At 38.2% G+C, this 15,344-nt stretch overlaps 1 protein-coding gene across 8 annotated transcripts in view; it reads right to left on the bottom strand.

The window, feature by feature from the left end:
• The window catches only part of POU2F1 (POU class 2 homeobox 1), a 97,250-nt gene that overhangs the window by 19,324 nt on the left and 62,582 nt on the right, over nucleotides 1-15,344 (bottom strand). For 5 of the 8 annotated variants that reach the window (XM_021402041.1, XM_021402065.1, XM_021402010.1 and 2 more), the window contains exons 5-7: nucleotides 15,066-15,185; nucleotides 13,229-13,408; nucleotides 5,568-5,694 (exon numbers count right to left, since the gene is read on the bottom strand). In XM_021402041.1, coding sequence (XP_021257716.1) covers nucleotides 5,568-5,694; nucleotides 13,229-13,408; nucleotides 15,066-15,185 — 427 coding nt within the window. The remainder of the gene's footprint in view (nucleotides 1-5,567; nucleotides 5,695-13,228; nucleotides 13,409-15,065; nucleotides 15,186-15,344) is intronic. The other 3 variants (XM_021402013.1, XM_021402048.1, XM_021402056.1) reach the window with 3 other exon arrangements.

The raw sequence follows: 15,344 nt of genomic DNA on the forward strand, positions 1-15,344 counted from the left end.
GCAGCAGTACAGGCTGTGCACTTACAGTCTAGTGAACAGTTTTGCAGAAAAAGACCTGGGGGACAACAAATGAATACAAGTCAGCTCTATGCCCTTTTAACAATTGCACCTTATGTTGTTTTAATTAGTAAGAGCACAGCCAGAAGGTAGGACTCTGATTCTACTTAAGTGAGACCATATCTGGAACATCACATCCAGCCTGCGTTGGGATGCCCAGTACATCTCCAGTACAAGACAGAATGACATCCCAGATTACATACATTCAAGGCCTATCAGAATGGCTAACAAGCCTGAACACTCACAAAGGAATGTCTCATAGACCTGTTTTGTTTAGCTACTGCTGTCTTCAAGGATAGAAATGGAGACTCTTCTTGAGGGTGTGCACAGTAATAAGCAGTGATAGAAGCAAGAACATGAAAAACTCCAAGTAGATATAACCAGAGAGTTGTTTTTCTAGGCAGTTTTGTGTGGGTGGGTTTTTTCTGCTACACTTTTTTAAATTGAGAGAGGTGCCAGAAGAATCTCCGGCATTGAAGATGTTCGAAAATCAACTAGACCAGCCACTGAGCACCACTGCTGTTAATGGGATGGACTGTGAACAACACTACATGATCTCTATAGGTCCCTTCCAACCTATGTGATTTCAATTTTTTTTTAAATCTATAAGAAATACTGTACTTGCATATCTAACTTTACAGACGTAGAACCCAGCGCACAGGGTCAGAAATAGTAAGAGTCCAGTAGTTTTACTGTACTAATAATGGCAAATAAATAACTTATATGAAACTGGCTGTATAGATAATTAGATGGATGTAGAAAAGGTTACATGCAAGAAAAGTCTGGTGTTTCAGAGGTATCTAATTTTATTTATATTTATAAATATATTATAATTATAATTTATTTATATTAAAAAAAAGGCATCTTTTTTTTTTTTTTTTTTACAACTTTTCCTCTAATATCTACAAGTAATGTGAATAACAGCTCAAGCCAAAGACTTTCTGCCAGCCAACAGTCCCTAAGGACTGATCTGGGGTTTAGTTGCTATTGTCTAAAACTAAGCAAACATTGAAGTGCAAATTTTTTCAGCATAATTTTTAAAAAGTTGGCCCAGAATCATAATGCATAATTTATCTCTGAGCTCCCTAAGAGAGTGAATTTTTTCATAGAAGAAAAACTTGACTGCTTTTTCTCTGCCAAAGCTGTTCATTTTCTCACAGACGTATCCTGGAAGTTGGTGTACAAAGCAAAACCATTACATGATCGTAATCTGATTAACTGGAAAAAAAAAACAAAAGGAGGAGTATTAGACTACACATTAACTACAGTGTTATTTGATCAACTTCACTGATCGCTGTTGATGCAAGGAAACTCCTGGTCACTTCGGTGTACCTCATTTTATCTAATTCAGATCTTCTAAAGTGGGGACTCAGAGTTGGAATCATACTGGGAATCAACATAGTAGAGGAAGAACTGATCTTCAGATTCCTACCAATAGGTTGCACAGATATTATACCGCTGCATGCTGCTGCACCTTTTGCAGTATCCACTTAACTTTAAGGATCAGTTCAAGAATACGGATGCATATATGCTGAAGTTGGTAAACTGCAGTTTTGAAGAAATATCACACCACTGATCCATGCACAGGTGCTGGCACCCTACTATATGAAAATCTACATTTTTACTTATTGATGCTATTTGGTATGTTAGCTCTGAAGTCTTGATTTCAAAGCAGGCAGTAAATATTAAGGTCTTAATTCATATCTTGGTAATGAATACTTGTAGCCCAGGGGAAAAAGTCAAATCATTGCTTTCAAGTTATTCCTGATTCCACTTTAAGCTTTTCTCTCTTCTCTGGGGAATGAATATGAGTCAGTTACATTTTATTCAACTGTTGTGTCACCAAATATACTGTCATTAAGATGCTCTTGAGAACGAAGAGTTGGATCTCCTTATCTGCATATTGATGGCACCAAAGCACTTGCACCTGGTTCACACAGCACATTATTAACAAAATGAGGAGTCCTGCAAGTGGACTACAGGTACAGTCTCAGAAGAGACAAAAGTTTGTCTGTTACAAATGTGATGTATCTAAGAAGAAACAAAGGTGTTTTTTTCTTTTTTTTTTTAATCCAAAATACAACTAGAAAATATCAGAGAACAGGAATGAATTTGGCCTGCCATCATCATATCAGGTATTTTTACAATAAGAAAGGAAATCAAAGGAAGTCTTTAATAATAAACAGCATTGACCTGAGAATAGGTAGGCTCAGATTCAATGTTTAAAGCTAAACAGGAACTTTTCTTCCACATTTGCTTTTCTGGAGACTTTCCTTACAAGTATCTCATGTTTCTAAACCAGTTCTCTCTTCTTGACAAAGACGCAGTCTTTCCTCACATCTTATCTTCTATATGAAGGATTAATTTAAATGAAATGCAGCACCATTTCCCCTCTCCATTCAGATTTTTACTAATATAATTTTTATTGGCAATATCTTCCAAGTAGAAAGACAAACGGTCATTCAAGTGCAATATTTTTGAGAAGCAGCTACAATTACAGTAAAGGACACTGAACTGATGATTTTAGAGACAGATCTATTACTTCACAGAGTACAAGATACAAGAGGTATAAAGAGTATTAGGTACTACATTCCTGCCTGTAATTTTAACTAAACATGGGAATAATAATTGTTCTAAGTAAGAAATTATTTCAAATTTCTATTTCCATTCAGTCTTCTGCTTATCTGCCGAGGCTTAAAACAATTCCTTTGGGTATGATGCTACTTATTACAAGCTATGAGAAACAAAACTTTACACTTTTTTTTTCATACTACCTCTTGAATAGCTAGAAATCACATGTAAAAGGAAAACAATTACACTAGAGACAGAGCAGCGGACTTATGGCAAGAATTTCACATCTGCTACTGCGATCTATGCGTTGAAGAAAGCAGAATGACAAACTGATTTTTTAAATTAATATTTGGTTATTGAATTTTCTAAAAATTTTGCAGGTCAGACCTTAAGAAGATTCAAGCTACGAAATTCAGCTTCCTCTAAGAACATATATAAGGTTGCCGATGACTGTGTCACTCTGCCTCCACCACCCCTCCAAGTAGAAGATGCTTCTCTCTACCTAATGTTTGCATGTCTTCTATGACCCTGCTTAGTGATGCTATTCTTCATCCATTTCCCTCAATACTAATCTTATGTATTAAAAAGTGTTTCTCACGTACATGACTACATGACATGGACAAAACATGCAGTGTAGTGTGTAAAGCAATAGATTTCTTCCAGAATAGATAATCTATAAATATGAACTTTTATTTTATTTACTAAGTTGATGCATATATATATAAAGCTGCACACAGTACTGATAAGTCACCCAAAAAAGTTGAATGTCTTTAAAGAAACATCTAAGCTAGTTTCTCCAAAATATTTTTTTTATTTTATGAAGTTGACTAATGGAGCAATAGGACAAGAACAGAATAGTGAAGTCTGCTCAACAGAAATGATAAAATAAAAATACATACTTTCTCAATCTTTCTTATAAATGATAACATACTGTTTGAGACTGTCTAACAATAACTATGAAATACTGCAGAATGCCATACCTACAATGTGAGATAAGGACTATTATGACATACATGTTGCTTTATCATTGAGTGCTCATGAAGAAAATTAGATCCATTCAAGCATTTCAGTTTGGAAAGCTGTCACACACTAGAGGCTGATGGTCAGAATACAGAATATAAATCTTCCTACATTTTTGGCCTATTCAGTTGTCCAGGCTGCACATTTACCAGTAAAACATGGTGTTCCTACACACACTGCATCAGTGATGACAGCAATATGCAGGTCTTAACTGTAGTCAAGAAATCACTTTCAGAGCAGATCCCTGCAAAATAAACCATGAAAACATCTTCTGGTACCTACTCTCTACTTCAGAAGATTTAAAACAAAAAACTTTCATCCCATTCTACAATACAAAACTCATTTTGAGAGACGAATGAAATATGCATCTGATAGTTCCACTCTTTGAGAAGCATCTTCAGAGGTATTTTAGAAAACCCAGGAGAAATACTCTGATAACTGTAGGCAGATATGAATAATGACTGCTGAGTTTTTCAAAGCAATGTTTTTTTTGCTTGTTATTTCCTTAAAAGAGTATTTTAAACAATCATGAAGATTCTTGAACAAAACCTTGGTGAATTTTGATATCTTCTAAAAATTGTACGTAAGGCTTTTAAATTCTGCCTCATTTCAAGAAAGTAGTATACTGTTAAGTGCCTCACTGAACAGTTTCTTAACTGTTTTCTACCAGAACTGACACAAAAGCTCTCCTAAGTCAAGTACTGTTAAAAGAAGGTTAATTTTGACTAATCCTTTATTCAAATGTTAGTGCATTCAGCTTCAGCATAATGGAAAAGTCAGTTCTCCAGACATACCATGTAAGAAAAAATGATGCACACACACACACGCAAAAAAGCCAAACCAACAACCTGAAAGGAACAGAAGAAAATAAGGTGCGAAGAGCCACTTTACAGGACACGAAGGCTCTGGAAGACTGTTTCAACCATGACAGGATATGCATTCTGAACAAGAACCTTTGGATTCCCAGACCTGAACAACTAAGAGTTCACATAGAAAAGCAGGGAAAAAAAGACCATTTGATTATATCAGCAATTGGAGTCTATCATCCATGGCCAAACACAGCTATCTGAGGGCATCAAAGAGTGCAATCACTACTCCAATGTACTGCAACATTAGTTCTTAGAGCGAAGAGTCTATGCAATATCTTAACCAGTATGGCACTACTTTCTACTACTGCCTTGATTTGCCTTTAACATGCAAGCCATATCAAGTCTCCAGGCTTCCATCTCCTAGGATTCTGCCTATGAATTCTGGAGAGTTGTCTTCCCAGCAGGCTTCCTTAGAATCATAGAATCCATGGAATCATAGAACTCGATAGACTTGCATCTTGGGTTGGAAGGGACCTCAAAGATCATCTAGCTTCATCTCCCTTGCTGCATGCAGGATTGCCAACCACTAAATCAGGCACTAGGTCAGGTTGCCCAGGGCCCCCATCCAACCTGACCTTGAACATCCCCAGGGACAGGGCATCCACAGCTTCTCTGGGCAGCCTGTGCCAATGCCTCACCACACTCTCAGCGAAATTTTTTCCCGTCATCTATCTGAATCTCCCATCTTTTAGTTTAAAACTGTTCCCCTTTGTCCCATCACTATCTACCAGCGTGAAAAGTTAATTTCACTCCTTCCTTCTTGAGAACCCACCCAAAAATTCAGTATTTCCCAGTAGTCCTTGTTGCTAAATGTCCCCATAACATGATCTCTGGATTGTTTCTCCTTGAGAAGTCAGCTACACAAACTTTGATGAGGCTGAGATCTAATACCCAGAAAGGGCCAACCTGTTACACAGGAATCCTAATTGCAATATTGTTACTTTTTCCAGGGAACATCAACAGATAATGAAGGTGTATAAACCTCCCTGTTTCCACTTTTTCCTCTAAAAAGCTATTTATGATTTTTCTTTTCTGGCAAGGAGCACTTACCCTGCTGCCCCTGCGGTGTTTGTGAGATGATGAACTGTGCTGGCTGCAAGTTGGTTGTTGGATGCACCAACACAAACTGTTGCAGGTTGAGATTCTGCTGCTGAAGCTGCTGCAAGTGCTGCAAATCCTTAAGGAAACAGGGGAAGGGAAAAAAAAAAAAAAGGAGAAAAAAAGAAAAAGGAAAAAGAGCTGTTGTTACACATTTATGTCAGCCATGATTCCTAATTAAACTAGATGTTAAATACAGCAGTCCTGCTACTAAAATATCTTTTAGACTGGTACTGTGAATTACACCGGCCTACAAAAAAACCACAAAGCCAACAAAAACAGCTTGCCAAATAACCCAGCAAAATATTTCTAACACTGTTCTGCTTTTATTTAAAAAATATCAGTTCCCCTCCCCCTCAACCAGTGTTTAAGTTTTCAGATACTTGTCAGCACTTGTATTTCTCAGACTTATGTCTAAGGATGCAACTTCTGCTACATTAATTGCTGACAAATCCAGCACATTTTGCTGGGAGCTACAAGGGCTTCTCTGAAGGTAATGTCTCCTATTTTATTTTGTTGGCCCACAATGTCAGAGGCAGATGTTGCTGGAATGGCAGTAGAGGCTGAACCTTCCCACCAATATTCTGTTACATTACTGTCGTGTGACAGACGGTAGCAGAAGGGCAGTCTGACATGCGAGAGTGTATGAAGCAAAGGGACGTCACTGATTTTCTCCATGTGGAAAAATGGAACCCACTGACATTCATCGATGCTTGCTGAATGTTTATGGAGACCAAACAGTGGATGTGAGCACAGTGAGGCAGTGGGTGGTGTTTCAGTAGCAGAGACAGAGACAGTGGGTCACCTCCACTAGTACAGACTTTTATGAGCATGGCATATAAGCTCTTTTTCATCACTGGCAAAAGTGCAGAGCTAATGGTGGTGATTATGTTGAAAAATAGTGTTTTGTAGCTGAGAATTTGCCCTACCAAATAGTGTTACTGTACTCTTTGTACCTGTTATAGTTTCCATGGAAATAAATAGGAGGCACTGCTTTCAGAGCAGCCTATGTATTTTTCTTTAGAACAATAATCTACAAGTACCATTTTAATTAGTAATAGGAAAGCAAAAAATTATAGATTCCTCATTTGCACTCTAGTTGTTCAGGTCAAATTTTGGGAAGCAGCCAACCCAAATAGTAAGCAATATATTTGATTAGTTTTCAATCAAATTACAGTAAACATAGTAGATACAGCTACCCAAAAACCCCAAACACTACACTATTGTAGAACTCTACTTTTATGTATTTAAACCAACCAGAACTGTTAATTTTTTATAATTAAATGATTGGTTTTGACAAAATGCTGACCTCTGAGAAACCAAATCATCAAGAAAAATGGTTTAATTTGTTGTTTATCTAGAGAATAAAAAAGCAGAACTACAAAAAAAAACTCACACCAAACTAGCCTTTTTAAACTTCTTCAGAGAGTAACTGAAATTTTAAAGCTGAAGCACAGTATAAAGTTAGCCAACAGAATAGTGGTAATCTGCCTAAATTAACCACACACTTATGCAGAATCTTTCCCAGAAGAAGCTATTTCAAAAAGAGCGCTGCTTGCCAAGCAGGTAGATAGAAGTCAGAAACATCTCCCATACTTACAAGTTCTAATTAAAACAAATTCAAAAAGCTGCCCAAAACCTTTCAGGTAAGCTGCTCAGATACTCAAGTATCTGTTTGCTGACAGAAAGCCTCTGCCAGGTCTACCTGTGTCCAAAGGCTAACAACACCAGGCCACTCCTAAACCAGTGCTCAGTGTAACTGCATGAATGGAGCTGCTCATGTTAATGTATCTCTAAATGTAAGCAAAATGAAAGTGAGCCAGACTAAACCTGCTTCTTAAGGCTTGTAAACTAACCACCACGCATTTTTGACTGATGTAGGTTACTGAGCACTTGCACAAGCTGCTCTGCCAGCATATGTGAAAGGTCATTAACTGCTAGCAGTGTTACAGACAGTGTTGAAAAGTCAAGACATAGTGTCAAGGACATCTTCTTAAACAAACATCCATTTGCAATATACATCTGTCTGGGTCCTTATGTTATTTTTAAGACATTAAACCAAGACTTAAAAGCTCCAACAATCTTCTGAGGAGGTGGGATGGGACTGTGAGAAGCTGGAAAGGCAGCTTAGGGAGTTAAAGAATCCACTGACTCATGAGACCACAAAACACGCATTACAAGAAAATGACTACTTAACCTGCATTTATAAAGACATTGGCCATCAATCACTGAGGCAACTTCATCAAGTTAAGTCAAAAGCATGCAGAATCATAATATGGTAGACAGACACCAGATGGCACTGACCAAACAATGGAAAGTTCTATTTTAGAAGAGAATGGCAAAGTAACAAAAAAGGCCCCACAACACAGAGTGTTTTTTAAGTTGATAGTATTGTTTGCTTTTGGAAAATTTGGGAAGTACTGCAACCATTCCTATAGAATTGAGGCTAGTTTCATTCCTTAAAAAAAACAGACTTTTTTTTTTTCCCAGAAATGTTCCAAGTTTCTTCAGGCTTCAGGTTAAAAGTTATATTGTCTAGAAATGTCACTAAAATCTCTTACTGCTTGAGACCAATGCAACACAGACCTCCACTCATTTATTGATGCTCTTTACTTTATTGGTTACTTCTGCAGACTGAGCAAACCCTCCAGAATAGTGGGGCTCACACAAGACTGGATGTAAGGACTAAATGTGGAGGAAGAAACAGAATGAGTAGGGCAAGGCAACTATGGCTGAGAGCCCTGAGTGGAAAGAAAGAAGTAAAGAGAGGTTGAAAGATGAAAATAATGAAAAAAGTATAAATCCAAAAAGTAGTTAGGAAGAAAGTTTTGAAGAAAAAAAATATGGACAGAGATAGGTTGTGGGCCTCCTCCACTAAAGCAAGCTAATGAGAAATTCTGAAATGACATAGTATATCCCAAATGATTTGAAAAACCACCACAAGAGAAAGAAAGAAATATATATATAAAAAACCAAACAAACCAAGAGTACTAAAAACCAGGACAGGGTATATGGTAGCGCAGGCATATCCAGCCTATGGCCCAGCATTGCCCTCAATGCGACCAGCCCCCTGCTACACCAGGCCCTCGTGGCAGTGGCTTTTCCCACTGAGCAGTCCGCCCGGCCCCTCAGCACCAACAGAACACCAGTACAGTGCTAACCTCATCTGGGCTGAAAGCAGGGCACTGAGCGCAGTATGGTGCCAGCTCAAGTGATGGAAAATAATGTTACACATCTTGATACACTGGCTAAATACAGTCCTGTGAAGAGAGAATAACATGCAGCCAGGCTTCCTGTGTTGATAAAGGAATTTGAAAGGGGGTTTAAAGATTGTCAGAACAAAAAAGCAATTTTTTTTTATTTGCAACTCCATTTTTCAGTCTTGCACGTTTTCAAATGGAATGTACAGGCCTGCAAATAAAAAACTGATAATTTCTCTTTACCAGACTTTTATAAGATGTCTCTTACCAGAGAGAAATACCCCTCACCTCACAGTCGCGTCTTACTCATGCCATCACTTTTTGGCAGTACGTACGTTTGTGAACAACTGTTTTCAAGGATGAAGCACAGAAAGAGTAAAATTTCATCAAAAATCTCTGACGAACACCTTGAAAGAATTGCAGCCACTGCCATCAAACCAGATTGATGTTTGTTAGCTTCACAAACACAGAATCATGTATTCCACTGTTTTTGTGGCTTTGTTGTTTTTTTTTTTGTATATTATAATAAAAACCATTAAAAATTAAACTAAGTTGTGTAATTTATGTACACTGACTATATATAATATTTTATGAGGGCTGCTCCAAAAGTAATGTTTCCTATTTTATTATGTTGGTCCACAATGTCAGAGGCAGATGTCGCTGGCAAGGCAGTAGAGGTTGAACCTTCCCATGTTGCTGCTGTGTGACAGATGGTAGAAGAGGGGTAGTCTGACAAAATGGTGTCTGACGTGGAAGCGCATATGAAGCAAAGGTGTGGAACTGAATTCCTCCATGCAGAAAAAATGGCACCCACTGACATTCACCAATGCTTGCTGAATGGTTGTGGAGATCAAATAGTGGATGTCAGCACAGCGAGGTGGTGAGTGGTGCATTTCAGCAGTGACAACAGCAACAGTGTGTCACCTCCGCTGGTACAGATTTTTACAAGTGCAGCATGCAGGCTCTTGTTCATCACTGGCAAAAACGCAGAGCTAATGGTGGTGACTACGTGGAAAAATTCTGTTTTATAGCTAAGAACTTGGTCAGACAGTGTTATTGTGCTCTTTGTATCTGTTGTTGTTTCCATGGAAATAAGTAGGAGGCATTACTTCAGAGCTATCTACATATATGCAGCCCAAGACAATTCCTCTTCATGCAACGTGGCCCAGGCAAGCCAAAAGGTTGGACATCCACGTGTTAGTATATTTGTAAGATCAAAGGGAAGAACTTTTTGTTTAAGGGTACCCAGTTAAAACACAGCAGCTCTTACTGCCAGACTCTTACACTTAAATATGAGAAAACTTTTAAAATCGAGGTGTCAAGATAACTGGTATAAGTAATCTTATCCCTCTACATCTGTTTAGGTAAATGGTTTCTTGACTGAGTCTTGTTTAAATATAGAAATACAATTACGTAACGTAGAATAGAAACAACATCTCCAAGGGTATTCATTCAAATAGCCCTATCAATCCTTCAAATTCATTTGGAGTCCAACTTCATTTCTACCTTTGGAAAGTTTTATTATTTTCTTACTGTAGCACTACAAAAAATCTCCCAACATCAACCACGTGAACAACCTGTGACACAGTTTTCATAGGCTATTCTTTGTTTTCCAAATTGTAAACTGTATACTTCCACAAGTATGTAGAAAGAGAGGGACAGACTTCTGGGAAAACAAGTCTTCTGGTGCTTCCTACAAAGTTAGAAAGATCAAAGCAATCCAATTCCTATCTCTGCCAAGAAGAGTGGAACATTTTGATAAGAGTACTTTTTTTTTTAAATTCAAAGTTCTAAATTCAATACCATTATCTCAAACAGGAACCTCACTATGAACTTAAGTATCTCTGCCATTTTGAAGTTTATGTCATGTAAACATTGATGATGGATTCTGAAAACAAGCAACGAAGTTTCCAAAGAGCTCCAAAACTTGGTACAACTGCTTAGCGACAATTTAGCATCAGCTCACAGCAGCACTACTGACAACTTACCAGATTTCTGCAGCAGATACCTCACATTAACTGCAGCACACGTTAAAGAAGTCATGCTTGTGCAATTAGCTAATTAAAATAAATATGGTAATCCCACTGCTGCAGAGACCTGCCAGTTAATCAATTATTCAAAAACCATCAAATAAAACAAACACTCAGCTATTTGTATAATCAGCTATGTGTTTACAATAGCAACACAAAGCTGAGCACCGCTCATAGAAAGGTGTTGAGATGGGTCAAAAAGCAAAGTGTTATCCAACTACAAAACTAGACCATGGAAGTTTTCCATAAAACATCTCAAATTATGTCCAACAGCTGCACAAATTAAGCCCTGCACTTTTATGATAAGAGGAAGTAAAACAATCAACTGAGCTACGCATATACTGGGACAACCTGTCCTAAAAGGAACTGTTAAATCTAATGTTTAAGAAATTAGGAATCTCTCAGTAAGTGAAACTTCAATTTGTTCCACTTGCACTACAAATACACATCATATGGTGACAACTGCATGATCACATGCTTTTTTTTTTTCCAGAGAGCCTTTAGCTCATTCAAGCACACAAAATAAGAGCTTCTGAAGTGAGCTGTCTATTTGATGGCATATGCTTGATTATTTCAACTCTACTCAAAACTTTCTCTGAAGACTTTGTAAATTCAGGAGAAAAAAAAACCACAGTGCTGAACTAGTGATTGTAAACGCTTCACATATTTTCACAGCATCTCACTGCAGTGGAAGAATAGTATAGCAACATCTTGCACATGCACAAAACTGCCTCTAGAAGTATCAACCACATTGCTGGCATATTTGACAAATGTAAAGCCAGGAAGTTCAAGGTACAGATTTGATATGAAATTTTAACAGTGGTTTGGTAAAGTAGACCTCACTATCTTAAGCTGCACACATGGAGAACAAGAGGCACAACTATGAATCATTTAAGTTTAGGTTAAAAGACTCGCATAATATCAGACAGGAACTCTGACAGATGTACAGATTGCAGCTGGATGCTAACAATCAAATTCCTTTTCCATTCCTTCACTGAAATCTGTCTGTCTTATTGCTTACATACAAATGCTTAATAAAACTGAGAGGTGGTCTTGGGTATTAAAAGTTTCCTTGAATGTTACATTTTTGAGTCATCTCCAGATCATGACATTGAATTGAGATCCTTTGCTAAAGGCAGCCACTTGTTCACATGACTCAAGTGTCACAGTGCACCATGAGGCTCTGTGGGCATCATCAATACTGGCTTTTGAATTTGGGCTTTTGGTATGGTATCACTGTGGCCTCTAAAAGGACAGCCATAGAGGTCAGAACTTTCAGAACAGCACCACAGAGCTTGTACACTTCAGCCAATACAAAATTGAAAACAGAACCAGGCTCTTACCCCATCGGTGGACCACTGCAATAAAGGAATAGCACATTTCAACAGTGGACTTCAGAAATAATTGTGACATTTCCATTGTTCTACTTAATCAGCTCTCATCTTCACTTCCTAGACACTTCACCCCAGCTGAATACAAGTGAAAATAGTCTGAATATCTAGAAAGTGTCAGCCAGTCTTAAAAGGCTGCTCACTGCAAGAAGTAACCATGGAGATTACATACCCTTTGTACGGCCAGACCAATCAAACTACAATACCAAGAGCCTTAATCTATGAAGAGATGGACCCCAATGTTGGCAGCACAATCACCTACAGGTAGTACTCAGAATGTCTGTGCATTACATTTGGTTACCCTTGTCCAGAAGTCCATGGAGTTTCAATACCACACATGCTAAGTTTTGAGTCATTGGTGCCACATTCTCAACACTTCATTAAGCCAATACTGGAAGACTAAAGTAAGCAAAATTTCCTTGGCAAGCAGTTCTTCAGAGTAAAGAATTAACAGGTTGTTAGCAGCAGTCCATAAAATTGGACAGATTCCAACACTGGACTCATTCTGGCAAGATTTTCTCTGGAAAAACAAGAGTGCCAATTCTTTGTCACTGTACTCTCAGCACTAAGCACCAAGTCAAGATAACAAACAAACCTGCCAGGCTGCCTTTATTCAGCTCTCTCATTTTCTTGTTTGGATCCAAGCAACATCCTTTGTGATATTGTGGGCATTCCTTCCCATAGGTCTCAACAACAGCACATCTACAGGCATCTTTCTACACTCATTTTTCTCCCGTTCAAGCTAATTACAAGGAAGGAACTATTGAAAATATCCCATCTAGACAGATTCTCAAACTAACTCAGGAGCTCAGTGGAACTGATAAGCAGCTGGTTTACATTCTTAGCTATACCTATCAATCTCAGAGCTAAGGATGAACAAGGAAACACTAACAGTACCTCAAAGATTCTGGAGACTCACTGAGTAAGGAATAAAAATATGACTTCAATGGTGCAATTTGTCAAACTTCATTTTCCGCCCTCTCAAGCCTCACCTGTGCAATCTGTATTGGCTGAGATAGAGGGATCTGCGTCATCGGCGTTGCAGCAGAGGCCGAGATGGTGGCACCAGCAGCGCTGTGCTGCTGACTGGCTGAATGCTGCACTGCAGCTGCCAGCAACTGTGCCTGCGCCTGTTGTAGCAATAACTGTTGCTGGGCTGGCGTCAACGTGAGCTATAAATAATTAGAAAACAGCCATTAATAATGGAAAGAGCCACTTTAGCTACAAAGTCATTAGCTAGCCCATTACTAGTTATATTAACCAGACGTTCCTAGAACTATTACTATAGTTTAGCCATGAACTAGTCAATGACTTTGGCCATAAATAAGGACAGCTGGCTACTCAACACATTGTATGAATCAACCTACCACAGAACTGGTATAAACCAAACCACGTGAATGGAAACATTTGAACTTACTGGAATCCACAGAATCTAATTTTACTCCTAAGTTCTCTCTTCAACTCTACCAGCAGATTCAGGAAAAAGGTAATTAAGTAGCAAGCAAAAGAAAAGAATTATATCGCCGAGCCTTGAAAGGAAATTTACACCGAGAAGAACAGCAAGTGATTAGCCAGATGAATGAGAAGCAGGAATGTTGGCTGTGGCTACTGAACAAACTGATAACACCCCAGCTGCTTCACATTAGCATGAACCCCTGCCATATTCCATCATTTCCATTATGCCCTAAGATATAAGTAAAGAACATGAGCTCCATTTGTTTTTCTCCAAGTCTCCCCATCTGCTTTTTTTTTTTATTAGATAGAATAGAATTGGCAAGTTTACATCCCTTTCCTTTCCCAAACACACATTATCTCTGTGAAACAGGTGGCAGCAGTCTCTCCTTTACATGTAAATGAATCTTGATGCTCACATTTACTACAATCCATATCTGCATAGACCTGGAGTCCTATGTTCCACTACTGCAAATACTCAAAATAAAAGAAACTAACACTTTTTCAGAATGACAAAAATAAGTTATTAAAACCCAACATATTATTAAAACAGTCTCACTTTTAGAACTTTCAAATTTAATTAACCAGAACTAAATAGGACATCAGCTACAAACTAGCTTACAAGATTTAACAATTGAACGCGAAATTGACAGTTTCATTCAACTGCAGAGATGACCTAACCTAACAGTTCAAATTCTAAACACATCACTAGAACAATTGTCTTAAATTCCTTATTAACATGTACACTCTTAAAGATGGAAAGCTGATTACACGGAACCAAGATGTCTAACTAAAAGAGTCCATTCACAAAACTTTCTTTTTTGTTTTGACTAAAGGCATTTTAGAACAATTTAGAAACATCAATAATCCTTAAACAACAGCTATTTCACAATTCCTCAGAAAACCTTGCAATTACCAACTCAGAACTGGTAGGTTAAAACAGAGGAGTTGAAAAAGCTTAAGGCACAGATCACCACAGTTACTTTAAAAGAAACATGTATGAGAAAAGAAAATTAATGTCAGCAGTTCCATTGTTTCTGTTCTTCATCGTAACTCAAGTATTCAACAGAATTTAATCTCATGCTTGCATGTCTCATTTTTCTCCTGCAGTAATGTCATCAGCAACTCACTTGGGCACACCAGGTTTGAGTTTCATTGTGGACGGGTTTTTTTAATGCAAATACTTTGTAACAAAACCAGACCAAAGGGTGCCTATTCGTAGGAAACTATTTTCCCTCTTGGTCCTGCTTTCACACAAACTTCCTCCTGTGTGAAAAGAAATGACAGTAACCTTCACTGACAATTCTAAAGGGACAGCAGAACTGCCATCATCTGCCAGACAGGAGGCTTGCTACAGTACTCTTAGGTAAATCTTACCCCAGTGATCTGTCCTCCGGCCAGCATGAGCTGGGTCTGGGGTATGGCCGCCTGCACTGAAGGCTGCTGGGAAGGCTGGCTTGGCTGCTGAGAGTCCCCAGATTCTTCATTAGATTTAGACTAGGACAGAGAAAAATACAACTCTTTATAGTGTAAAACAGATGTTAATGTCTAACACTGCTATGTGAACGCTGCACAATAAAAATCTTTCATCTGCATACAAAAAGCCCTTGGGTTTACTTTAAGAGTGGGTTTACGCAATGGCTTTATGTGCCCACC

Source organism: Numida meleagris, chromosome 1 (assembly GCF_002078875.1).
Source record: "Numida meleagris isolate 19003 breed g44 Domestic line chromosome 1, NumMel1.0, whole genome shotgun sequence".
NCBI lineage: Eukaryota > Metazoa > Chordata > Aves > Galliformes > Numididae > Numida > Numida meleagris.